The sequence below is a fragment of the Suncus etruscus genome, chromosome 11 (assembly GCF_024139225.1).
Source record: "Suncus etruscus isolate mSunEtr1 chromosome 11, mSunEtr1.pri.cur, whole genome shotgun sequence".
NCBI lineage: Eukaryota > Metazoa > Chordata > Mammalia > Eulipotyphla > Soricidae > Suncus > Suncus etruscus.
In genome coordinates, this window is record NC_064858.1 from 21,818,139 (window position 1) to 21,844,757 (window position 26,619).

Sequence of the window (26,619 nt, forward strand, 5' to 3'; positions counted from 1 at the left end):
GGAAAGATGCAGGGCTCAGGTGGCACTCTGCTTGGAGGCCAAATTACTGGCACTTCCACCCGGGCTGTCCTGCTGGAACTTCCGGGGCTTTCAGGGCCCCAGGCCCGCATCAGCAGCATTGGTTAAATCAGCAGGCAGGTGGGGAAGCAGAGGCTTGACAGAAAGTGGAAGAGCTCTAGAAAGAGCTCTCCATTCTGGGGCTGTGAGTGCACTATCCAGGCAGGCCAGAGGCCAGAGAGGGGCAAGCAGGTGGGGAGCACGGCACTATCAAGACGGGCATGCACGGTACGGTACCTAAGGTGGGCGCGCTGGCACTGCGCACACGGTCTTCAGACATCCCACAATGCACACAACGCACGCAGCCCATGGAGAGAACACAGGGTGACAAAATGAAACACAGCTCAACACCTACTCACAAAAACACTCTGTGGGGGACAGACACAATGAGGGGGACAAACAGTGTGGGGGACAGAGACAATGAAGGGACAGACAGTGAGAAGACTGTTTGGGATAGAGGAAGACAGACTCAGTGGGGGACAGACAGTTGGGCCAAGGCATGTCCACATGTTCCCTGATCCCAGGAGCAGGGTCCTGAGGCCGAGTATTTCCTCTCCAGACGGGATTTAAACAGTGAGAAATCTTGGTTTCCCTCTGGAACAGTGAGCAGCTATGGGACAAGATCTATAGAGTTGTTTGCTCACCTTCCCCCTCTTTCTTTCCTTCAGGAGCAGAAGATAATTTGGGGCATACCCAGCAGAGTGCAGGGATCAGTCCTGGCTCTCTGGTCAGGGCTCATGCCTTGCTCTGGGATCTGGACTCACTCCTAGCTCTGTGCTCATAGATCACTTCTGGTAGTACTTAGGAGACAATATGCTGTTTCCAGGATTGAACTAGGGTTGGCCATAGGCATGGTAAGAGTCTTACCCACTGCCCCATCTCTCTGGTCCCCTCTCCCTACATAGAGAACAAGATGTATTGAGCAACTAAGAGAAAAAATGGAGGTTTGTTTCCTCATCCCAGGAAAGGGAAGCCCAACATACCCAAGTTTGGAGCACTGGCCGTCCTCTTGTTACTCTTGATCTTAAAAAAGCCACGGCCAAAGGAAGATCTGGCTTTGCGAGTGCCAAAGGGGGTGTCATCCGTAGAGGCAGGGTGTCCTGGAGCTTTGGGCGGGAGCTTCCCATATGAACTGCTTGTCCCTGCAGCTTTTTCCTGTGAGAAAGAAGAGGCTGTGAGCTCACACTTGCTCAACATAGCAAGAATCATGAACCAAACACCAGGTCACAAGCAGTACAGATGCCAGGTAAGAAGGCAAAAGTCTCCTCTGAAAGCTACAAAAGACATAGTGGTGATGGCAGCAAGAACCCCACTTAACTATAATCAACCTCTTGGAATTCACTTCACTGGACCAGACACGGTTCTTGAATCTTGCTTTTGTTGGTCTTAATGGCTAAATTTTGACATGGAGATAAGAAAGGACAAAATAGGAGCCAGCAAGGTGGCGCTAGAGGTAAGGTGTCTGCCTTGCAAATGCTAGCCAAGGAAGGACAGCGGTTCGATCCCCCGGCATCCCATCTGGTCCCCCCAAGCCAGGGGCAATTTCTGAGCGCTTAGCAAGGAGTAACCCCTGAGCATCAAAAGGACAAAACAGAGTAACAGTGCAATTCTTTGTATTTTATTTAAGCACCATGATTAAAGCATATTTGTAATTGGGTTTTAGTTATATATAAAAAGAAAGAACAACCCGCCTCCTTCACCAGTACAACATTACTACCACCAATACCCTCCATCTCCCTCCTCCCCCACCCCTTGCCTGAATTCCAGACAGGCATTCTATTTCTCTCACTCACTACCTTTGTCATGGTAGTAGTCAGTGTAGTCATTTCTCTAACTGAACTCACCACTCTTTGTGGTAAGCTTCATATCATGAACCAGACCTTTCAATTCTCATCTCTACTGTTTCAGAATTATTGCAAAAATGTCTTTTGCTTTTCTTAAAAACCAGTGATGAGTGAAACTATTCTGTGTCTATCTCTCTCCCTCTGACTTATTTCACTCAGCATAATAGCTTCCATGTTTATCTATGTATAGGAAAATTTCATGATTTCATTTTTCTGACAGCTGTATAGTATTTCATTGTGTATATGTACCACAGTTTTTTAGGCACTCATCTATTGTTGAGCATCTGGGTTGTTTCCAGATTCTGGCTATTGTAAATAGCACTGCAATGAATATAGGTGTCAATTTTTCCTTTCTAAATAGGTACATGCCAGCTTTGGGTAAATGAGACCGCTCAGACTTTTAATACAACTGCATGCACGCAGAAGAGCCAGCTAGCCAACATGAGGACTTGTTCCCAAAACTTCACACCAGATAGCACAAGGCAGGTAAATGCTGTATCTTTGACATGTTCTCTGCAAAGAATATTTCACTATCAACTAATGAAAACAGAGTCAAGACACGACCTCTACAGTTGTTTAAATGTTTGAGAGGGATCTAAGCTACCACACAGATGCCCCCTTTTCTGACAGAATCAGACCTTGGAACATGGAAAGTAAAGGGGCTCTGTTAACAGACCAGACCAAGGTCCTTTCAGAAGCTTCTTCTTTCAAGGTCTTTCTGAGGAACCTCACTGCATCTGATCTATGCTTTCAGCTATCTGCTAACTAGTTCTCAGCTTGCAGCTTCCTTGAGCCTCAGTTTTGGGAGCACGGTATTTGGACAACAGTTTGGTTGGCCTTTCTCCAAAGATTCTTCTTTCCTCATATGCCCTCAGAGGTGAAGAGAAGGATGAGGCAGTAGTGATTTCACTGCTTGCTTACTGTTCACACTGAACAAGCTGTTTGCAGTTAGTGGTTCTACAACTCCATACAAACATCAAAGCCACTGAAGTGGCCACATGGCGAGACAGGTGGCTTGCTCCATCCAACAGCCAAGAGTGCACCTGGAAGAAGCCTGTGACCTTTCCAGGAATTAGTGATGGGGATTAGAGGGCAGGCCGGTCCAGCCCACCGGTGTCTTTAAAACTCCTGGCAAGGCTGTGTTTGATCACTGAGAACCTGTGGATGTCTGTGGGGCCTGGGGTGCATTATTGGCACCATCAAGTGGTGAGATTCACAGCTGGTGCTTGATCCCATTTCTTTAATAGCCCCAGGAGGGGAGATCAACAGAACATTAACTGCATTACTGAAAGACATGCAGCACCTTGCTGGCCAGCACTGCCTCCTTCTGGTTCCCAAATGTTCTAGTTAGCACAGAGCAACACTGACTGCCACCACCCACCCGACGGGGCTCTGCTCCCTGCAGACGGGTCTGCTGTGAGCATTTTCTACAAAGGCAGTCAGACTCCAGGACCCCTGTGCTGTGGCGGTGCTCACTCAGCTCTCTTATGGGCAGCTGTGATTCTGCTGTCCTGGTGTTGTTTCAGCAATTCTGTACCATGGCATTTCATACATTGTCACCTAGGTGTAAAAGTTGCTACCAAAGGCTTCTGCATAGATGCCTTTTCCTTTTAAGAACAGCTTATGTGTGTATGTGGGGGGAGCTATTGCTCATGCTCAAACCCAGGACCTCACATGCATGACAAGTGCTTCATTGTGGAGCCACACCCCAGCCTCAAAACACAGGGACAGGGGAACAAAGTGATAGTATAATGGGTAGAGCATTTGCCTTGCAAACAGCTAGCCTGAGTTTAATCCCCAGCATTCAATATGGTCCTCTGAGCCCACTTTTTTTTTTTGGGGGGGGGGGGGGGGACACACCCGGTAGCGCTTAGGAGTTACTCCTGATTCTATGCTCAGAAATCGCTCCTGGCAGGCTCAGGGGACCATATGGGATGCCAGGATTCGAACCACCATCCTTCTGCATGCAAGGCAAATGCCCTGCCTCCATGCTATCTCTCTGGCCCCAGTCCCCAAGGCAACTTGAAGTTATTCCTGAGCACCAAGTCAGAAGTAATCCCTGAGTATTGCTCCGTGTGGCCCACATAACCAAAACAAGCAAGGCAAAACAAAAAACACCACAGTGACTCCAACTTTAAAAGCATCACCTGCAACTCTATTCACTGGGACAAACTGATACCTATTTCTAAGCTACAGAATCAGTCTCGCTTCGGTCCTAACACATTTAACTCAAGTTTCCTTTCATTTTTTGGCTTTGCATGCTACTTCCCAGGCTTCCTGTTCATACTGAATATTCACCATTCACTGTGGTATCTAATAATTTTCCACTGGAAAAACCACAAGTGCTTCTTCAGTGTTTGCAAAATGGGAAAAGACATAGATCACAAAATGTTTTTTTTCTTTTTCAGAGGAACAGACAGAAAAACAAGAGAACCTACCCCATCCGGCGGCTCTTTCTTCAGATTGCTCAGGCTGCTGGCTTTCTGCAGGCTGGATCCTCTAAAAGGATGATTACAATTATTAGGATGAGTAATGAATGCTGCTGGTGCCATTATTTCTAAGTAGACTACTTTGAAAAAAAAAAAAGAAAAAAAAAGGCCAAAAATTGTGTGTGGGTGAATCTTGGAAATAAAGGAAAATGTGGATTCAAGCAGTCACTTACATGCTTAAGTAAATTATAATGCTTAGTTCTTTTAAAAGCAGGGGTGGCTCATTCTCCTGCCAATAACTCTCCATGTCCTGCCCATGTAGGAAGATGGAAAAACACTTAAGATTCTCCCTGTGAGGTCAGTACTTGAAAATACACCAGTGCTGCCCACAGACAAGTGCTGGATCCCTTACACAAACTACATATATACACATATACCAGGAGCTTCCAGAATACTTATGCATTATTTATGTGTACTCCTCATTAAAATATAGGCTGAGGGGCTAGAGGAGGGTCCAAAGGGCAGAACACATACTGTGCATGTGGGGCCCTAGGTTCGCTCCCAGCACCACATGGCCACAGAGGGCCTCTGTGAATGACCTTTGCTTAACCAATAGCTGAGCTTGGTCACCAAATCCTAATACAGGCCCAAGGGCCAAAGAGATAGTATAGCAGGTAAGGCAATGGCCTTGCATGCAGCCAAAGCACTACCAGTACTACCACACATGGTCCCTTGAGCCCTATCAGAAGTGATCTCTAAGCACAGAATTAGGAGGAAGGCCTGAGCACTGTGGAATAAGCCCCACCACCACCAAAATAAACAAAAAGTAAAGGCTGAAAATTCATAAATGAACCAGTTTTATGACTTGCAGTGAAGCCCTGTGGGGCAGAGTTCTGATGGGCCCCAACATAGGAACACCCTCAGTGCTGACTCCATGGTCATTAGAACCCAAGACCAGGGCATGGAGCCAGATCCACAGACACATTCTCTTTCCTGTGGTCTGTTACACAGAGTAAGCACCGAGTAAAAGCTACAGGATGAAGTACATGACTGGAGTAAAAAGAAAGGGGAATGTGACATCTTCACTTTGCTTGGGATGTTGAGAATGAGCTTCTGAAGGGCCCCGATCATGTATAGGTACAACTGAATTACAGGGCTCGACAGGCTGAAGGACGCAGTGGACACTGGGGAGGAAAGCAAAGCTCTGTTTCCCAGGAATGCTCTGAAATCAGGTTCCTTGTGCAAGAGCAGCCTGCAGCTGAACCACACAGAAAGTAGGGCCCTGAGATGAAAGGCAAGTGGCAGGCATATGCACCGCACGCACTTTTCATCATGCACTGACCCATGGACATGGGCAGCTCTCTCAGGGTGACGTGAGTCCCTCCATCTGCACCCACCCTATGAGCTGCATGCCAGCAAGTGGAACTTACGAAGGACTGTCACCCGAGCAGGAATCCACGGCAGTCTCGGGGAAGGTTCTGCTGTCACTGAAAAGCAGAATTGCCAAAATAGCAGAAATCAAACAAGGGAAACATTCCCTGTCTCTGTCTCTCTCTTAGTTTCATTTTAAGGCAATTCAGTTCAGAAGATTTTCCCTGATCCTCCTGGCTGAGGGAGTGACGCCCCATCCCGACCCCTTCACAGATGTCGGAGGTACATAATGACACTATGCAGAAAGTGGGAGACTCTGGCCCAGATCTTACCCTAACCACACCTCCCTCACTCCTTGCTTTGTGCACCCACCACCCTGATGTTTTTCAGGAGCCCCTGCAATGTGCCCAGGCTTCTCTGGGAAGGTAGACCTGTAAATAAGAGTTTGGCATCTAGGTTTGGGCTGGTCTGCTTTGAGGCAATGTTTATATTGCGACGGCAGGGCACACACTTCTGACATACTCATCAAATGAAGTCTCGAGTGTAGGTAGCTTTGTCTTTTCAGGCATTTCCGTGCTTCTAGGTGCCGGCAGTAATGAGGGGATTGCAACTTGTAGGACACTGCTGGCCAGGGACTGTCAAAGAAAAATGAAAAAGCCCTAAATCAATGCACAGAAGAAACAAAACACAGGTCGCAAAGCAACAGGAAATAAGTCAGAGACTTAAATGATCTGAAAATGCACTTCCTTGTATTTAGAGTTCTATCTGCTACAGGGGCGTGAGGGGTTCTCGGGCAGGGGCAGCTCTGCTAACCAACTGTCAGTGAGTCCACCCTGGACTGTACCCACTACTGTCTATCTTCCCTAAAGCAGCAGTGACCCAGGCTTTGAGTTTTCTGTCTCACTTAATACTCTATCTGCTATGCTAACACTCCAGCCTCTTGAGTGGTGCTCTTTGTGTTTGATTTTGTTTGGGGGCTATATCCAGCGATGCTCACTGGTTACTCCTGGCTCTACACTCAGGGACCAGTCCTGGCAGTTCTGGGGCAAGAGGGAGAACCATAAGGGATGCAGCAGATGAAACCTGGTCAGCCATGTGCAAGGCAAATGCTCTACTCACTGTGCTATCTCTGAATCCCTAAGTGCTCTTAACCTGTTTTTTTTTTTTAATTTTTTAAACTTTATTGATTGAGTGAATGATTGATTTTGGGGTCACACCCTTTGGTGCTCAGGGGTTACTCCTGGCTCTGCACTCAGAGATTACTTCTGGAAGGCTAGAATACCAGGAATAAAACCAGGTCTCCTGTTAACAAGCCTGAGTCTGTGCTCCAGTGGCACCCAGGTCACAGAAACAGTCAGCTTCTAACACCCCCATCCCCAACTGTACCTGCCCCACCTGCTGCTGGTCCTGGAGCTGTCCCATCTACCAGGTCCTTGGCTGCTCTTTATGCAGCCTGGCCTCACTCGCACATACTTGCTCCTGTTGATTTGGGGCTCAGTGTGCCCCGGCAACTCTGGCCTCGTGAGTCCTCAGCTTAGTCACTGAGTGTACCCTTTGGAGTCTCATTCAGAAGAGACAGGACCACTTATACAACTTTACTTTCCACTCCTTTTTACTGCTTTTGTTTTTTATTTTTCTTTTCATCATTTTTGATTTGATGACTACTCCTGGCTCTGTGCCTAGGGGTCCCTCTTGGTGGAGCTCAAGGGACCATGTGGTGCTGGCAATGGAAGTATAGTTGGCTGCATGTAAGACAAGGTCTCCCTCCTCCTCTCTCTGGCACCCATCCCACTTCCTTAACAAATCTATAATTTGTATAATATAGATTGCAATTTGTGTAATCTATAGATGAACTACAATCTCAGGCTGAGAAGGGATTAGCGCCCGAGAGTCCAAGGCACTTCCTGCACATATCAGCAATCTTGCCACTGACCAAAGAGTTGGAAAAATAGGTCAGGCCCTAGGCCAAGCCTCTATGGGTCTCACCTCCTCAGGAGTGCTGGTGTTGAGAGGCTCATGGCTGGGGGAGCTGGTGACTGGGGTGGGTGACAGTCCCTTCTCCAGGTCACTGAGGCTCTGAGCATCCAAGAGGGTAGAGAAAGGGCTGCTACACCTGAGCAGTTCATCGGAGTCACCTTCATGGCCTGTGGAAAGCGAAGCAAAGGCTGGAGCCATCACTGTCCTAACACACTCCCGCAGGAGGAAAACACTCCCAGTTATGCCCACCTGAAAGGTTACAGGATTGAGGGGTTCAGGCATCCTGGAATTCTCTCCTGGAAGGAAGCATGTCCCTTCCAGCGTGATACTCATGGGCTCTCATAGCACTGCTCCGTGGTCTCTCCCACTTATACCCCACTAACCTGTCCCCTGCTGCCTCCATGCATATTCCTCAACCACTGCCTGGGTTCCCCTCTGCCAGCCCCAGTCCTCCCTGCTCCTGCCTCGCTCCAACTGTGGAGAAGCTTAAGAGAGCGGGCCAGAGTCAGCAGAATGATGGGCAGGTGTAAGCTCCCCCAGGTCAATCCTGCCTGCGCTCTTTACCTGTCATGCTGGGAGCTGGCGCTGCAGGCTCCTGCATTTTCTTGTACCTGTTCAGGCACTGTCGCAAATCTTCTATTTTCCGATCCTGTTAATGAAACACAGGGTTGGCTTAAGTGGCTGGATGTGAAAACAGACAAAGCCACCAAGTTGGGAAGGCTAGAGAGATACATGTCACTCATTCACACAGAAAACAACACTAAATGTAAGCAAGCATTGCTGGGGGGAGGATCTGAGCACTCCTGGCTCTGTACTCAGGGATCACTCAGAGATCACTATACTTAAGAGATCTTGGGGGACCATATGGGGTGCCAGGGTTGGAACCCAAGGTGGCCATGTGCAAGGCTAATGCCCTACCTGCTGTGCTATCACAGTGGTCGCTCAGCCGTCTTTAAAAAGCAGAAGGAAAACAATGCAGATAAACAACTGAAGCAGACAGGGAAGGAGGCCAAGGCCACATTGAGTTACAGACCCTCCTGGGTTCCTGAGCCACTCCAGTCTCTGTCCCCATACCTTCTCTTCAGCTTCCCTCAGATCTGCTTATGATCTGTCCCCAACGCTTTCTCCTTGCCCAGGCCACATGCCAGGGCTTCTGCCCTCTCTACCCCAGGTCTCCTGTGGTAGGTCACCTTCCTTTGCCCCTGGCCCCAGTGTGGGTTGCTGAATATGGCTGTGAGCATGGAAGCAGCGAGCTCCCAGCCTGTTGAGGATCCCTGGGAAAATGCCCTGATAGTGGTGACACAAACTGATGGCTTCCTTAGCTCCTCCCACAAATACTTCAAGGGCCCCAGGAGGCAACAAGGATCAACAAGAACAGTCCTGGTAGAGGCCAACACACCCATTCACCTGTGCTTCCCAGTGCTCTGGGGACCTGAGGTCCAAAGGGGGTACTCAATCCCACACGTAAACTCCAACCTCCTTGGGGACCACCCAGCTCCAACTCTGCTGCTGGCCACCTAGAGGGAGATGCCAGGCCAGCCCGAATCATGGCAGTGCCCAGCTACCCACACCAGGACAGACAGAAACCTCCCCACCTACCCTGCTGCAGGGAGCCATGGCTACATAAGTTCCCTGAGATAGGGGTGGCTGCTACAGTCCTAAACTTGTCCTTTACTTCCCACTTCCTAGCTTTCTCCATGATGCCCTGAATGGGCCCTGAGCAGCTCCAGAATAAAGCCCAAGGTATTAGGTTCTCAACCAGGCCCCTGAGCTACTGGAGAAAACAGTCACTGGATTTTGTTGCCCAAACCAGAATCTCCCTCACAGTTCTGCAGAACCTGTCAGTGCCCCAGCCTCTTCCCCCTTCCCTCCCAGCTATGATCTCAGCTCACCCCATGGCCTTCTTACAAGGACAGTGCCTGTCTCAGAGGCCCCCACATCTTCCCCACTATCTCCTCCAGACAGTTCTGGGAGTCTGTGCCTTTGTCCCCGAGAATCCACCAACACTATCACCCATCTCCACGGCACAGAGCAAGCCTACAAGCCTGCTCAGCATGAGACCTGCTGCGCCACTGCAGCCCTCAGCAGAGAAGAGAAACCAAACTGAGAAGAGAAACCAAACTTGGGCAACTGGAAAAGATAAAGAAACTGACTTCAGAGGCAGGCAATGAGGACCAGCTTTCCTTCAGGTTCCACAGTGGGAAAGACGGATCAAAGCCATTCACGCAGTGAGCTGAGAGGGAAGCGAGCTGACCTTGATGCAGTTAAGAGCAAATGAGGAAGAGAGGCAGGATCCGAGAGAAAAGAAGAATCAGAGACAAAGAGTAAGAAAGCACACTCAAGGGCTGGAGAGATAGCATGGAGGTAGAGCGTTTGCCTGGCATGCAGAAGGACAGTTGTTCGAATCCCGGCATTCCATATGGTCCCCAAGCCTGCCAGGGGCGATTTCTGAGCGTAGAGCCAGGAGTAACCCCAAAAAGCACACTCAAACACGCATGTACACATACTGAACATGCAAACACACAGCATATGCACATACAAATAAACACACAACATATATGCACCTGCAGGCACAACACACAGCACACACATATACACAGCACATGCAGACACACATAAACACAGCACACGTAAATACATCGATGTGCACAGCCCATGCGCACGGTGCAGCCGCTCCCGTCCATCATCCCTGGTGGTCACCTTCTCCTCGTTGGCAGCCATCAAGGACTCCATGGCCTTCTTCAGCTTCTGCACTTCGACATCTGAAAGCAGCATAACAGCGAGTCCCACATTAGGCTCCTCTACCAGCTGGGTGGGCAGAGGCGACATGGCCAGCAGCGATGGACCATGCGTGGAAATGGTTAGGGTGAAATGTGGATGGTTGAGGGCAGTGCAGAGGAACCTTCCCTGCCCATACTGTGGAGGCCTTCTTTCTGGAAGGTCAGCAGGGAACAATGAGTGGGGGCTCTACTCCTGAGCCCCAAAGCCTCCGTGAGGACAATGAGTGATGAGCACAGGCTTCAGGACGGAAACACAGAGAAACAGAACTTTCTTTGAAGGGTGAGAGCAGGTGTGAGCCATGGAGCGTGTTGGAAAGGTGAGGGTGAGATGCAGCCCCAAGAGGGGGCCATTAGGAGCCTACAGGGGCTGTCTACAGGCGCAGGCATGTGCCAGAGCCGCCAAGGATTTGCTTCATCTATAAACGTCTCGGACACCACTACAACAGGTTCCAAGGTCAAGGTCAGAGCAAACACAATGTGATTGTCCTAGAGATCTGATATTCAAGCCCAAGAGTCACTTTTACTTTGAGAGAAAAAAATACAATTTTTTTTTTTTTTTTGGTTTTGGGTCACACCCAGCAGCGCTCAGGGGTTACTCCTGGCTCTACGCTCAGAAATCACTCCTGGCAGGCTCGGGGGACCATACGGGATGCTGGGATTTGAACCACCATCCTTTTGCATGCAAGGCAAATGCCTTACCTCCACACTATCTCTCTGGCCCCCCCCAAAATACAAATATTTAAAAAATGAAGTCAACCTAAAATGAAACCACAAATCAGAAAAAAAAAATGCAACAGGAAAAATTCCACTCAAGTTATCTGCTTCTGAATGAAAACAAAAACTCAAACCAAAACACCACCCACACTCCTTAAGCAGCTCTTTTAAACAGGGTACTACTGCTCCTCAAGAATGGCAGGGACTGAACCTGGGGCCTGAATCAGGAGGCAAGTGCTCCATGGCCCCTGGCTTGAAAATATGGTGCCTGGAGGAAGAGCTGCGAACGATCTGTCCTTGGGTATGATTCTCTGCCATATCAGTGCTCATTTCCTTGAGCCCCAAGGTTAGAGTCAGGCAAGACACATTTAGGAGCAGTGGACAACCCTAACCGACCCTCACTGAGCCAGGGTCCTGGGACCTCACTATTCTCTCCTTTGCCTGTAGAGAGAAATACTGGGGTATCTGGGAGAGCTTATGGATGAAGCAGCTGAGTCCTGGGTGAGAACTGCATTCACGCACATGCAGAGCAGGGGTGGAGAGTGTGGGCTGACAGAGGACACCAAAACCCTTACTTTTCTCTTTGAGCTTCTTTTTTAAATGTTCATCTGTGCAGGGAAAACCCATCAGATTGAAAGTTAGTACACAAGGCAACAGCCAAGCAGACGTCAAAGGCAAATAATCAGGAGCAACACAAGCCTTCTGCAAGCCCCACAAGGTGCTGGGCACAGTTCTGGGTCTTGAACCTCATCCTGAAGTGGGTATAGGGAGGATGAGCACAAAGAGCTCGCTGTCTACACAGATATGACATGTGGCTTGGGCACCATGTGGCTCGGGTTCATTCAATATCAGGCTGAAGGAACCTGAGGACTTTTTGGAGAAAGGGACAGAAAAGATAGGACTCCCCAGGCTGTGAGTCCCACTGGGGCACTCAGGCTGGCACACCCAGCCAACCCCTTTTGAGGACCAGCCCCTCAGGGATGGCCCATCTCTAGTCCAGTGGCCTGCAGTGATGTTGGGATGTTCTTGTTGGGAAGTTCTTTCACGCTGGCACTGGGCATTAGCAGCCTAGGAAGCAGGGCCAGTCTTAGGACACTTCAGGTTGCAGTGTCCTGGCATCTCCATCTTTGAGCCCAGCACCCAAATGTTCTGATACCCTGACAGCTTCATGTAGGTGCTACCCGGTGACATCCAGTGGGGAACTGTGACACCTCAAGTTTTTTGAAGGGTGAAAAGCTGCCATAGCCCATACCCACACAGCTGGAGGAGGTTGGACACCAGCCTCTGGGGGCTCAAGCAAGAACATCACCCAGGCCACCAAAGCGAACGTGCTGAGCGGAATATTATGTTGGCACCATGTCCCATAGGGTTTTGGGTCCCCTAAAAAGATGCCATCTTTGACCGAGTGCCAGCAGGCATCACATGTACTCATATTTCCAAACATGATCTGAAAAACATATTTCATTCCAGATGTTTTCTATCAAGCATCAGTTCACACCAGTCATCAATATTCCTGTCCAGGACAAAACTCAGTTATGAAAAAAAAACCAATTCTGACTAATTCCAGAGCTTACCACATAGAACTAGGGGCTCCACATATAGCAGAACATTTTCAAGGTAAAACCCTCCCGGTTTCCAGTATGGGGCCCTCAGATCTGCTGCTGGCTTAGGGGCTTCGAGAGGCAAAGCATCCTGGGGTCTGTGGGTCTATACTGTTCCTTTGTATCCACTCCAATAAAACTTGAGATCCAAGCATGCCAGAAACTTAGGGATTCCCAAAAGCCTGATGCCAAGAATGCGTACAGCCAGCAGTTTCTTTGATAAGAGTCTAGAGAATTTTCTTGTTGTTGTTGTTGTTTCCCTGGGTTCTACATGGCAGTGCTCAGGGCTTAATCTGGCTCTGTGCTCAGGGATCACTCCTGGCAGGGCTGGGGGAAAATATATGGTGCTAGACTGAAACTCGGGGCAGTCATGAGCTAGATAAGTTTTGAGGATTTTCAGGTTCAGAGATCACAAATGCTCAATCTGCACTCTTACCTCGATCAAGAATTTCCAGCCCTTCTCCTTTCATTTTCAAAACCAGTTTTTCTTGTAATCGTTGGACCTCAGATTCCTTCTCTTCCAGTTGTTCTTTTAAAGAGGCCAGCTCCTCCTGTAAACAATGAGCCCATTTTTAAATGTGAGGCCACAGAATATTCAGGGAGTATTGCTGACTCATGCCAATAATTAGTTTTTATGAAGGAAACAAAACAAAACATCAGGAATTTGGACATCAAGTTCAGAAACCACACAATGGCAACGGCAAGCAGGAAGAAGACAGGGAATGCACATCCTGCGTGGACACCTCCAATATGACTCCTTCAAGTTTTGTTGGGAAAACATTTTTAAAAAGGAAATAATTTTTATGACTAACTAGGACTAGGGTATCTGAGAGGCTTAAATCTTATGAATCAAAACTCTGACTAAGTTCATCAGGGAGCCAAATGAGATGTCCAAGCATGGCGTCTTATTTATTGGAAAACATCAATCAAGTCTGTCTTGACATTGCTGAGCATTTCTGATGGTGTTGGACAAGTTGAGCTTTACTATTGGGTAAGAAAACAAGTGAAACGCAGCTTTCACCTAATCATGAAGCTAAATTAATCTACGACTTCCGTAATAGAGGGAAAATTTTTAGAATACTTATATTTAAGTCCTCTGTTTTGCAATGATACAATCCTCCAAGATCTCACATGCAATATTCTAGTTCTAATATTTTTAAGTTCCTGTTTCTTCTTGGTAAAAATTAATTTTAGAGGTTTTGCTTAAGGTTTTGTTTTGGTTTGGGGGCCACACCCAGCAGTGTGTAGGGCTTACTTCTGGCTCTATACTCAGGGGACCCTATGAGGTGTTGGGAATCAAACCTGAGCAGGCAGTGTGCAAGGCAAGAGCCCTGCCTGCTGTACTATTACCTGGCCTAGCAAATATAAGCTTTGTGGGATGTGCTTAGCACAGACAATGCAGTGATATGCCATTAGGAAGACTTCTGTTCTCAGTAACCACTTTATTTCCAGATCTAGAGAAACTTATTGTGCTGAGTGGGTGCAGATGCAGCATCCCACAAGGTAAGAATCATACCGCTGTGGGTGAGGGCGAGTGTCACCAGCTCTAGACTCTCAGGATCCCCGCCTAAAGGGCAGGTAACTCTCACTGTTACTGTCACTACCACGATGTGCCAACTGCCCTGTGCAACAATGCCAACTGCTATCTCCTATCAGGACGAGCCTTCCCAATGATCTGGCAGGTGGATGTGGTTATTCTGTCATCATGTTTGGGAGTTCAGAGTCTAAAGGCATGAGGGAATTGATAAAGCAGAGACAGACAGGTTTTGACCAGCTTACTCGTTTCTACTCAATATTTCATGTGTTTCTGAAGCTGGTGTCGGGGGAGGCACGATCCCCTCCACAACATAGGAAACATGCACACAGAATAGACCAACACCCGTGCAACACGCACGGCCACAGCCATGCACCCCGCGGCAGACCCTCGCGTCACCTGCAGGGACTCCCACTGGTGCTCCAGTCGCTGCTTCTCGTACTGCATTTGACCCACCTTGATTTTCATACTAGAGAGTTTAGCCATTAAAGGCTGGGAGAGAGACAGTGGAGAGACAAAGTAGAGTGATAGAAGAGAGAAAGAAAAAGAGAGAGATGGCAACAGGTCGGAAACACAAGCTGCATCAGTTTGCAAAGCAAGGTCAGCTGACTAAGAGAACTGAGAGAACCCAGGAACCCAGGAGCCAAGCAAGCCCTGACTTTTACTCAGTGATGTTTAAATCTTGGGCCTCAGGGACAGGGCTTAGGATATGGGACAACTTCTTGCCCATATATCTGATCTTCTCCAGCAACAACTTGGAAAGAAACATCATTTGATGCAGATTAGTAAGTGGAAACCATGTGTGTTTACAGTGAAGAAAACTTACCTTGGTTGACTTGAGCTTTTTCTCATATTGAAGCTTCTCACTGTCCATCTCGCTGACTCTGAGCCGCAAGTCACTGATCTCCTGAACCAGGCCCTGTGGTGAGACACACACAATGCCAAAAGGTCAGAACTCAGTAACTATCACATCAGAGCCCAAAGAGCACTCTGGAGTCTAGACTTGGACAGACCTGCATCTCCCTGAGAACCAGAGTGTCTCCACTGCAAACACACTTTCAGTCCCAAGGCCTGGAGTGGGGAGTTTTGTGTCATACCCAGCAGTACTCAAGGATCATGCCTGGCTGGGCTTGGGAACCATATGGGATCAAATTGGATCAGTGTGTGCATGGTAAATGCCCTACCCACTAGACTATTGTTCCAGCTCAAGAAAGTGTTTGCATTTCCTAGTATTTTAAAATTCTTTCGGGTTTTGTCCCTTGCAGATATGATGTCATGGTGGGGTGAGGTTAGAGTTAGAAGCTTATATGTCAGCGATGGTCTCTGACCCATGGTGTCTCATGTCCTGGTCATACACCAGATGATCCAGGTGACTTTCCCCAAGTTATGCAGCCTGCAGCTCCCGTATTCCAGAACCCTTGTGTGGGTCTTTGGGCTGAGACCACACTATTAAGGCTTCTAGGAATACAGCTGCTAACACCCTTTGGACTTGGGTTTTTCTCTTTTATGTAAATGCTTAAACAGCAGAATGGCCAAATCATGTGAATTTGAATTTTCAAATTCAGACTCCTAAAGGGTCTGTGGGCCATTTCCCATGGAGGCTGAATCTCAAGACAGTACTGGCCCCGCTCTTTCCACTTCTTTCCTCTCCTCTCCTCACCAACGCTGCTCTTGCTGTCTTTGGGATTCTGCCATTTTTGAGAGCTGGCTGAGATTGTATGTCTCTGAGAATCAGGAGGAGGCATGCGTGGTCCACCTGTCCATCTGCCGACTGTCCATGCAGGTCTGCACATTTCTGAAATGACTTCTTGCTTTTCTGCTGTGCATTTGCCCAATTCTTCATGTATTTTGTATGTCATGCATAATAGTATAAAAATGATTCTTTGAAGCACCAAGTTATCCTAGTGTTTTTTTTTAATAGTTTATTTATGGGCCTAAAACAGTAGCACACGGTAGGGCATTTGCCTTGCACGTAGCTGAACCAGAATAGACCTAGGTTCGATCCCCAGCATCCCAGATAGTCTCCCGAACTGCTTGTCAGAAGCGACTTCTGAGCTCAGAGACAGGAGTAACCCCTGAGCACCAACAGGTGTGGCCAATAAACAAAACAAAATTTTTTTTCTTTATTTAAGCACTATGGTTACAAACATGTTTGAAATTGGGTTTCAGCCACAAAATGCACACCCCTTTCAGCAGTGCAACTTTCCTACTACCAATGTCCCCCATTTCCATTCCCTGCCTGTCTTCAAGAGACATTTCTCTATCATTGTCATAGTAGTTGTAGTCAGTGTATTTCTCTAAGTGCGCTTACTATTCTTTGTGGTAAGCTTCATATCATGAGCTAGTCCTTTTGGCCTTCATCTGTTTGTCTCTGGGTATTATTATTATACTCTTTTATTTTTCTTAAATCCCACAGACGAGTGAGACCATTCTGTGTCTATCTCTAGTCCTCTGACTTATTTCACTCAGCATAATAGTCTCCATGTCCATTTATGTATAGACAAATTTCATGACTTCATTTTGGGGGGGGGTGTTTGGTTTTTGGATTACACCCAATGGGGTTACTCCTGGCTCTGCACTCAAATATCACTCCTGGCAGGCACAGGGGACCATATGGAATGCTGGGATTTGAAGCACCATCCATCCTGGTTCAGCTGCATGAAAGGCAAACACCCATCACTGTGTTACTTCTCCAGCCTCCGTCATGACTTCATTTTTCTTTCTAACAGCTGCATATTATTCCATTGTGTAGATGTACCATAGTTTCTTTTGCCACTCATCTGTTGTTGGGCAACTGGGTTGTTTCCAGATTTAGACTGGAAAAAAGTACTGTTTTGAACATAGGAGTGCAGAGAGCATTATTGTATTGTGTTTTTGTGGTCCTAGGGAATATCCTTAGGAATGATATTGCTGGATCATATGGGAGCTCAATGTCTGATTTTTAAAGAAATATCCATATTGATTTCCAGAAAGGCTGGACTAGATGGCATTTCCCCCAGCAATAAATGAGAGTTCTTTTCTCCCCACAACCATGCCAGAAGTAGTTGTTATTATTCTTTGTGATGTGTGGCAGTCTCTGTGGTGTAACATAATATCTCATTGTTGTTTTCATTTGAATCTCCCTGATTATTAGTGATGTGGAGCATTTTTTCATATGCCTTTTGGTTATCTATATTTCTTCTTTGAGGAAATATCTGTCATTTCTTCTTCCTACTTTTTGATGGAGTTAGATGTTTTTCTCTTGTTCAGTTCTGTCAGTACTTTGTATTTTTAGATATTAGCCCCTTATCAGATGGGTATTAGGTGAATAGTTTCTTCCATTCCATGAGTGATCTTTTTACCCTAGTCACAGTTTACTTTGAAGTGTAGGAGCTGCTTAGTTTAATGTAATCCTATTTGTTTATCTCCGCTTGTATGGACAGTGGTGTTTCCTCCTTGAAGATGCCTTTAGTCTCAAGGTCACAGGGTGTTTTACCTACATTTTCTTCTATATACCTTATAGTTTCAGGTTTGATATCAAGGTCTTTACTTGCTTTTGCCATGTAAAAACACTTCAGTTTAAGGAATTCCAAAGCAATAGGACAGTGGGTAGGATGTTTGCCGTATACACAGCTACTCAGTTTTGATTCCTGGCATCCCATATGATCTCCCAAGCCTGCCAGAAACCTTTTCTGAGCCCAGAGCCAGGATTAGCTCCTGAGTACCACCAGGGGTGGCCCCAAAACAAAACAAAAAACATCTGTTTGATCCCACTGCCAGTTAAAAGAAATGCCAACTTCCTTATGGATTCAAGATGGAGAATTCCTCAGTTTCCCCCCTTGACCCACCTCTTGCCTATTAGTCATCCTGGCACACAAGTCCCTGGTGATCACTCTTTACCAATTGGGCCATTCATATGCATTTTCTATTTTTCCCCCACTGCAATTAAGAAACAACACAGGAGAGATTCCAACAAGACAGAAGGAAAGTGGCCTATCATAGAGGCAGGTGGAAGTGAGGGTGGGATGGTGGGAGAATAACTGGGGAAATTAGGGGCCGGAAATGAATACTGATGAGGGGATGGGTGTTATAATATTGTGTGACCTAAACTCATCGATCAACATCTTTTTAACTCTGTATCTCATGGTGTGATATATATGTATATATATTTACCGTATTTTCTGGCGTATAAGACGACCCCCTAATTTTACAGTTAAAACATAGGTTTAGACCTATATTTGCTGTATAAGACAGAATGTTCCTGTCTTGCAACTGTATCTTCCACAGTGAGCCAATCACAACAAGCAAAGGTCCAAAGGTTATACTGTAATACACTTCCTCTGACTCTGGCCAATCTGAGCAGGCTTTTGACAGTATAGATTCGGTTCTAGAACATTGTCTAATTTGCATGCATCAAAAGCCTGCTTGGATTGGCTGAGTCAGAGAGGTGGTCCGAGCAGCCTTGTAGTGATTGGTGCAGGATTGAGTTGGAAAATTCGTTTTGTGACAATATTCAGACAATTTTCATTTAGCGGCATATTAAAATTTTTTTCAGGATATACTTGGCGTATAAGATGACCCCCAATTTTCGGTTGACTTTTTTGTTGTTGTTGTTGTTGTTGTTGTTTGGTTTTTGGGCCACACCCAGCGGTGCTCAGGGGTTACTCCTAGCTGTCTGCTCAGAAATAGCTCCTGGCAGGCACGGGGGACCATGTGGGACACCAGGATTCGAACCAACCACCTTTGGTCCTGGATTGGCTGCTTGCAAGGCAAACGCCGCTGTGCTATCTCTCCGGGCCCCGGTTGACTTTTTTTGTTTCAAAAGTCGTCTTAAACGCCGGAAAATACGGTAAATGTTTTATATATATATATATATATATATATATAAAAAGGTATATATATTTATATATATATATAAAGAAACAATAGAGGTTGGGGTGCATGCTTTGTGTACCTGATCTGGTTTATTCCAGTACACATGGTCCCTCAAGTTCTGCTGGGAGTGACCCTGTTGGTCACAAGATTCTGTTAGGTAGTGGATAATGCAGTACTTAGTAATCCCTAGGCCCTGCACTGCACCACTCACCCAGTTATTTAAGAATCATTGGAGTAGCCCTGGGGTCACCTGAGCACCACACAAGTGTTCCCTCATCAACCTACCCCCCAAACATCATAAGCTGCTTTGAATTCAGTGTTGCTATGCGATGCCATATCCATTAAAAATTGTGCCAATTTGCAAAAGAGAAACAGCTGAAGAAAATAAAATTATTAGGCCAGGCGGTGGCACTAGAGGTAAGGTGCCTGCCTTGCCTGCGCTAGCCTTGGACGGACCGCAGTTCAATCCCCTGGCGTCCCATATGGTCCCCCAAGCCAGGAGCAACTTCTGAGCGCATAGCCAGGAGTAACCCCTGAGCGTCACCGGGTGTGGCCCAAAAACCAAAAATAAATAAATAAATAAATAAATAAATAAAATTATTCACCAGTATCTTTTTGTTTTGTTTTATTTTGTTTTGGGTCATACCCAGAGATGCTAAGGGTTGACTCTGGGCTCTGTACTCAGGAATCTCAGCTGGTTGTGCTCGGGGGACCATATGTGGTACAGGGGATCAAACCCAGGTCAGCTATCACTAGATTACTTTCTATAATAAATACTACGTGATCATCTTTTGTGAAAAGACTATGAATTTATATAGAAAGATCTACACCCTGAGAGTAAGCCAACTGGAAAAATCTGGAAGCAGTTCCCAGTATGAAAGTTTAAGACACAGAATATGAAAGACCTCAACTTCCATAATTCTTTTCAGAAGTTCAGTTCTTTTTTCATAAGGAAAATTCCAGTTCTCTTAACAGAACTCGGTGCGGGCAAGGCTTGAGTAGGATACAATTGAGAAACCCAATTGCTAACATGTGCGCTCCCACCAGAGGGCACCAGAGACATCATGTGTGCTCCTCAAGTCTCAGAAGACTCCCTAAACCTTCAAGCCACTATTCTGTTAAAAATTCATCTCCAAATCATCTAAAATTCTAGATGATTAAACAATTCTAGATGTTAAACAATTTCTGAGCACATGAAATCGCCAAAAGCATACTATCATGTTTTTTTTATGATTTTTTCTATATCTTTTTCTTTTTTTTTTTAATATAATTTTTATTTTGATCATATTGTCTTACATATTGTTGACAATAACATTTTAGGTACTTATTTACATAAAATCAGGGGGGATTCCCATCCCCAAATTGCCCTCCCTACCCCTCCATTTTTGTCCTACCTCCCATTTCCTCTTTCCTCACCCCCAGGGCGGCTAGAATATGTGGTCCCCTCTGTATCCAACCCACTACTTAGTCTTGCACCTGTTTGGTCTTGATGCCTCCCTTATCTCCCCCTCTAACTGTAGGCAGGACTAGCTAGTTCAAGTTGCGTGGTTTTGCCTGAAAAGGAGGAGATAAATAAACTGGGGTAAGAGTCTAATACTCCCAAAATGGGTGGAATCCTTCTAGAGGCTCTCATCATCGATTTGGGAGATGAAGGAGAGAAAGAAGGTGAAACACTCCACCAGTACCAAAAAAAGTGTCAATTATCCAGTGAGGACTCCAGCTATATCGATAAGCACCACAAAAAACAGACGAAAAACAAAACAAAAACAAACAAACAAACCAAAAGCACGCCATGGTCTTGAAATAAGAAACATGGCATAGCACATAACGAAGGAAAAGAAAAGAATAGAAAAAAAATAAGTATAATTGGGGACAACGATTTCAATAATCACACCCAAACAGAGAAATTGACCAAAATAGATAGGTAAATAAAAATAATAATAACAATAATAAATGAAGGTAAAAGATATATATATATATATATATATATATAAAATACCAAGGTTTTGTGCTTTTTGCATTTTTGTTTTTTCCCCTCCTGCCCTGGCACAGTAAATATTGGGGTCATTCGAAAAGGAATTCACATGGCCTAAGAAATATGGGGTTTCTCCGTCCTTGGAGTATACTGTCATGGGATCAGCTCTAGACTTTGCTCAGGATCATTTATTCTCCCGGTGGTGTTTTTTGGTGTGTGGAAGACTTCTGTTCTGTCCAGAGTGATACACTCAGAGCTCTGTGTTTAGAGGTCTCAGTATCTGCACAGATCCTGAGGTAGGACTTATGGTGAAGTCAGATTTTGTGGTTTTAGAGGTTCTGTTACCTCAGTGTCGTTTTAGTCCATCTTCTGTGGTTGGTGCGCTTGGTCTTTGCACTAAACCTAGGATGGCACCTAGGTTAGCGTCTTTCTTTGTGCTTCCAGAAGGCCCATTCTGTTGCAGTTGTCTCTGTCAGACCTTTGGGACTGGGGATCATGCTTATTGTGCAAGTCATAGTTCAATCCCTAAACTAGGGCTTTTTTATTGGTCCCAAGATGTATACTGTCTGGTCGTGGTTCTAGTAGCCAGTCATCTGTAGGTCACGATCTTGGCTTTTTAAGGCCGCACACAGAGATAACCAGGGTTTACTCCTGGATCTGAACTCAGGAATGAACTCTGAACTCACCCAGATGGGGCTCAGGGAATCATATGGGATGCCAGGGATCAAACCCACGATGGCTTTAAGTAATGCAAGTGTCCTATACACTGTCCGGCAACGCAGCCATGAACATGCTTTTTGTTTGTTTTTTTGGCACATGCTCACGACTTTAATCCTGGCAATGCAGAGGGGAACCATATGGGTCAGCTGAGTGCAAGGCTATCACTTCAGACCTGAACATGTTATTTTTATGGCAGAAACTAAGCAAATAAGCATACCAACTCCATTTTAATTTTGAAGATTATTTAAATTGTTTTCATCAAAATCACAATACACCCAGCTTCGAGGGAGGGAAATGCCAAATAACTAAAATGACAAAAGTGTTTCTAAAGGCCACTAGGAAGATTAATATTTCCTATTAATATTTTATTATATATATTAATTTTACTAATATTTCCTATTGAACATCAAAATAAAGTTTGTCACTATCTGATCACTGGCAGTAATCAGGCTAACTCGTGGCTCTATGCTCAAGGATCACTCCCAGATGGTGTTCAGGGGACCACATGGAGTGCCAAGGATTGAACCCAGGTTGGCTGTGTTCAAGGCAAATAAATGCCCTCCTCACTGTGCTATCACTCCTGACTTCACCCCCCCAAATTTTAATAAGTAAAAGGAACCAAAGTGTCTGGGATGACCGCAGTGGCAGTGTAGGTTTGGCATATAGAAAATGGTGAGTTAGATCCCCAGTACCAAGAGTGGGAGGTACATAGATTGAATGAGGGCCTCAGAAACCGAACCCCACTTTGCACATATCACAGGCACGTGGCCTTGCTTTAGACACAGGGTATGCATGCAAGAAAGGAAAGTGGGCCAGAGCTACATGCTTACCTCCGTGTCTCTGAATCGATCTTCATAATCCAATCGGTCCTTCTCCACAGCCGTCAGCTTTAACTTCAGGTTGGAGATCTCGGCCATCAGATCCAACTTCTGTGTCTCCAAAGACGTTCTGCTCAGAAGTTCCTGGCAGAATTCATAAGACCCATTCAGTGGCTGTTGGTTACAAATGGGGGCGAGTGCGCGGGCCTGGGCCATGTCACAGGACAGTCACGCTTCAAAGCAAGCATGTGGTAACCATGATTAACTAATCGCTTTGCAGAAAGCATGTCCTCTGGTTGGCCTCCATAAGCAGTGCTGCAAAGGCCAGCAGGCCAGGGAGTTCCCAAGAAGAGACAGTTGGGAAAGCTCGTCAACTTTGAGCCAGATACTACCACAAGGTCTGCTATTCTGGTAACCCAGTTGAAGTGGTTTGATGCCCAAAAAAACCTCAACAGGTAGAGACCAACAACAACCATCTCCTAAGCAGGTGAGGAGGATACAGAACAGAGGTTAAGAATTTGCCAGGGCCTGAGAGATAGCACAGTGGGTAGGGCGTTTGTGCTGTACACAGCAAACCCAGCTTTAATCTCTGGCATCCCATATGGTCCTCTGAGCCTGCCAAGAGTAATTTCTGAGCACAGAGCCAGCACTAGCCCAAGTGCTAATGAGTACACCCCCCCAAACCAAAAAAAAAAAAAAAAAAGGATTTGCCAAATGTCACATAGCAAGTACTTGTTCCAGCAGGCTCTATCCTTTGTGTCACAGGGATCCTTGGGGACCAATATTGAGTGTGTGGATAGAAGAGAGTGACCCCCAAACTATAAGTGGTTGTGTCATCTTTCTGAATCATAAAATATTTACTTTTAGGAGAGGAGGAAATATTTGCTCTCAGAGAGGCAGGAAAACAAAAAATTTAAGTAACCTGCAGTCTCAATGATACTTTAAAGTTCCAGTTGCATGACTATGTGTTATTATACAAACATGTCTTAGGACTCTGTGACTCTGGATTTTGCTGAAAGTGTGTGTCTAGGGGTCAGAGCAATAGCACAGTGGTAGGACTTTTGCCTTGCATGCGGCCAACCCAGAATGGACCCGGCACCCTATATGGTCCTCCAAGCCTGCCAGGAGTGATTTCCAAACACAGAACCAGGAATAACCAAGTGTAGCTCAAAAAAACAAAACAAAACAAAACAAAACTAAAGTTTGTATCTAAATGATTCATAAAACATTCTGCTTCCCAAGTAAATTTAATGTACAAGAGGGGCCTAGTGGTTCAGAACACTGCCTGGAGAGGGGACAGAGACAACATGCACACACACAGGCATACAGACATGCACACACAGACATGGCACATATACACAGGCATGTAGACATGTGAGCACAGAGACACACAGACACAAATACCACACATGCACACAAAGACACACACAGGCATATACACATGTACACACCTGCTGCAGCATTTCCTCCGTGGCATTCAGCTTCTCCCGATGCTCTTCAAGACAGAATTCCAGATCCCGAATCTTCTCTCCCTGAGCCTCGACCTGGTCTGTTAACACACTGACCTGATGAGACATAGAACACTCGATGCATCAGTTGGGGTTGGGCATGATGCAAAACTCACTTCTCCCCCAGAACAAGGGCCCAGGGATCCACCCCAGGGACCATCATCTGCACAGGAAGTCCCTGACCTTGCTGTGCTCAAACACAGGAGCTGAATTCCTGGGTCAACTCATGCCAGTGTGGATGAGAGCAACCCCAGGAGAGAGAGTGAGAGTCTGGGGGTGACACTCCTCAAATCCAAATTGGAAGCAAACAAGGACCACTCCAGGTGGTGACCCCCTCAGACAGAGCTGCAGTATCTGGGCCCATGAGCTCCTTTGTGGCTTTTCCCAAGGCTTGTCCCAGGACTCTGCATGGTCCCCAACAGTCTGTAACCTGTGGATCTGCCAAAGTTCCTGGAGCTCAGATGCTGGAATGAGAACAGTGGCTCAAAATGAATTCCAGGCAGGGCCTCAATTCCCTGTTCTGTCTGTGCAGTCTCAGGGCTAGGTAAGGTCTGAGAAACCAAGGGCCCGGGCCCTGGTCTGTGACGGACAGACACAGTCACTTCCTGTCAGCTGCCCATGGCTCATCTGCCTGTATTATGTGGCCAAGAGTGATGTTATCAGTACACAATGATCCTGTAGGAGCAGGTTTTCCCAAGCCTGTCATAGGCCATTATTTCTTGCCTTTTCCCCTTGTTTTTGTTATTTGAGCAATACCTGGCAGTACTTTGGGATCATCTTCAATAGTGATGGAGGGCTATACAGAATGTAGGGAATCAAAATTGGATCAGACATGTGCAAGGCAAGCATCTTAACCTCTGTACTATTTTTCTAGCCCAGTGTATTATTTCTTTTTTGTTTTGTTTTTGGGTCACACCCGACAGCGCTCAGGGGTTACTCCTGGCTCTACGCTCAGAACTAGATCTTGGCAGGCTCGGGGGACCATATGGGATGCCAGGATTCAAACCGCCATCCTTCTGCACGTAAGCAAACACCCTACCTCCATGCTATCTCTCCAGCCCAGCAATGTATTATTTCTTAAGAGTTTTTTTTTGTTGTTATTGTTGTTTTGGGCCACACCCACTGGTTTTCAGGGGTTACTCCTGGCTTTGCACTCGAAATCACTCCTGGCAGGCTCAAGGGACCATATGGGATGCTAGGGATTAAACCCAGGCCTGTCCAGGGTTGGCCATGTACAAGGTAAATGCCCTACTTCTGTGCTCTCACTTTGACCCCAATTTCTTTAGTTTTAGTTTTTATTTCTCGGACCACTCCCAGCAAAGCTCGGGGCTAACTCCTGGTTCTGTGCTCAGTGATCACTCCTGAGAGGGTTGGGGAACCATATGTGGTACCTGGGATCAAATCCAGGTCAGCCATATGCAAAGCAGATTACCTACATGTTATATACTATAGCTTGGGCCCCCCAAAGTGTAACTTTTTTATTATTGTTGGTTTTTTATTTGGAGGGGGGGATACTTGGCAATGCTTAGGGGTTACTCCTGGCTCTGCACTCAGGAATTACTCTTGGCGCTGCTCAGGGGACCATATGGGAGGCCAGTGATTGAATTTGGGTTGGCCATGTGCATGCAAGATAAGCATTCTCCCCAAAGTGCCTTCCCACTCTGGTCACATGAAGTATAATTCCTTAATAAAGAAATTGGGGAGAAGGGCCGGAGAGATAGCATGCATGCATTTGCCTTGCTTGCAGAAGGTTGGTGGTTCGAATCCTGGCATCCCATATGGTCCCCCGAGCCTGCCAGGAGTGATTTCTAAGCATAGAGCCAGGAGTAACCTCTGAGCGCTGCCAGGTGTGACCCAAAAACAAACAAAAAAAAATAAAATAAACAAAAAAATTGAGGAGACAATAGTATGCTTCAGCCATTCAGACACTAGAAGCTAAAGAACCTATACAGGTTACAGGGTAGCTGAGAGCCCCTTTGGGCGAGGGCATGAGGGTCAGGAGGCCAGAAGAAAAGGACCACTCACCTGCAGAACTAGAGACTCCTTGTCATTCTCCAGACGTGACAGTCTCTCCTGGTACACATCCCCATTCCCAGACATGTGTCCATTTGTCTGAAAAGGCAACAACATGGGGAAGCACGGTGGTAAGGTGACAGAGGGAGTGTCTGGTCCACAGAACCAGAGAACACCAGGCCCAGTGGGCCATCAGCAGAACAGGGTACAGGCCACTGGCCAAAGTAGTCTACATATAAGGTCCTTGCACTGTCAAGAACGACCAGGGTAGGGAGCCCTCTAACTCCTGAGGAGCCCCTGGGAATGGGTGATGGTTCCCCTAGAATGCTGACTCAGCCCCATACCAGCTTAAGTCAATGGCAGAACATGCAGCACCACACTCCGGTCAGAAGGGGGCGCCAGATGAAACCACATGATGAGTCTG

At 46.5% G+C, this 26,619-nt stretch overlaps 1 protein-coding gene across 1 annotated transcript in view; it reads right to left on the reverse strand.

Annotated features, from left to right (window-relative positions):
- Positions 1 to 26,619, reverse strand: part of PPFIBP1 (PPFIA binding protein 1) — a 99,857-nt gene that overhangs the window by 12,245 nt on the left and 60,993 nt on the right. Inside the window, exons 5-19 of the mRNA XM_049783789.1 lie at positions 26,208 to 26,294; positions 24,126 to 24,239; positions 22,687 to 22,818; positions 15,134 to 15,226; positions 14,707 to 14,799; positions 13,210 to 13,324; positions 11,748 to 11,780; positions 10,379 to 10,440; positions 8,243 to 8,327; positions 7,688 to 7,845; positions 6,224 to 6,336; positions 5,761 to 5,817; positions 4,340 to 4,400; positions 1,041 to 1,212; positions 295 to 327 (exon numbers count right to left, since the gene is read on the reverse strand). Of these exons, the coding sequence (XP_049639746.1) occupies positions 295 to 327; positions 1,041 to 1,212; positions 4,340 to 4,400; positions 5,761 to 5,817; positions 6,224 to 6,336; positions 7,688 to 7,845; positions 8,243 to 8,327; positions 10,379 to 10,440; positions 11,748 to 11,780; positions 13,210 to 13,324; positions 14,707 to 14,799; positions 15,134 to 15,226; positions 22,687 to 22,818; positions 24,126 to 24,239; positions 26,208 to 26,294 (1,408 nt within the window). The remainder of the gene's footprint in view (positions 1 to 294; positions 328 to 1,040; positions 1,213 to 4,339; positions 4,401 to 5,760; positions 5,818 to 6,223; positions 6,337 to 7,687; positions 7,846 to 8,242; positions 8,328 to 10,378; positions 10,441 to 11,747; positions 11,781 to 13,209; positions 13,325 to 14,706; positions 14,800 to 15,133; positions 15,227 to 22,686; positions 22,819 to 24,125; positions 24,240 to 26,207; positions 26,295 to 26,619) is intronic.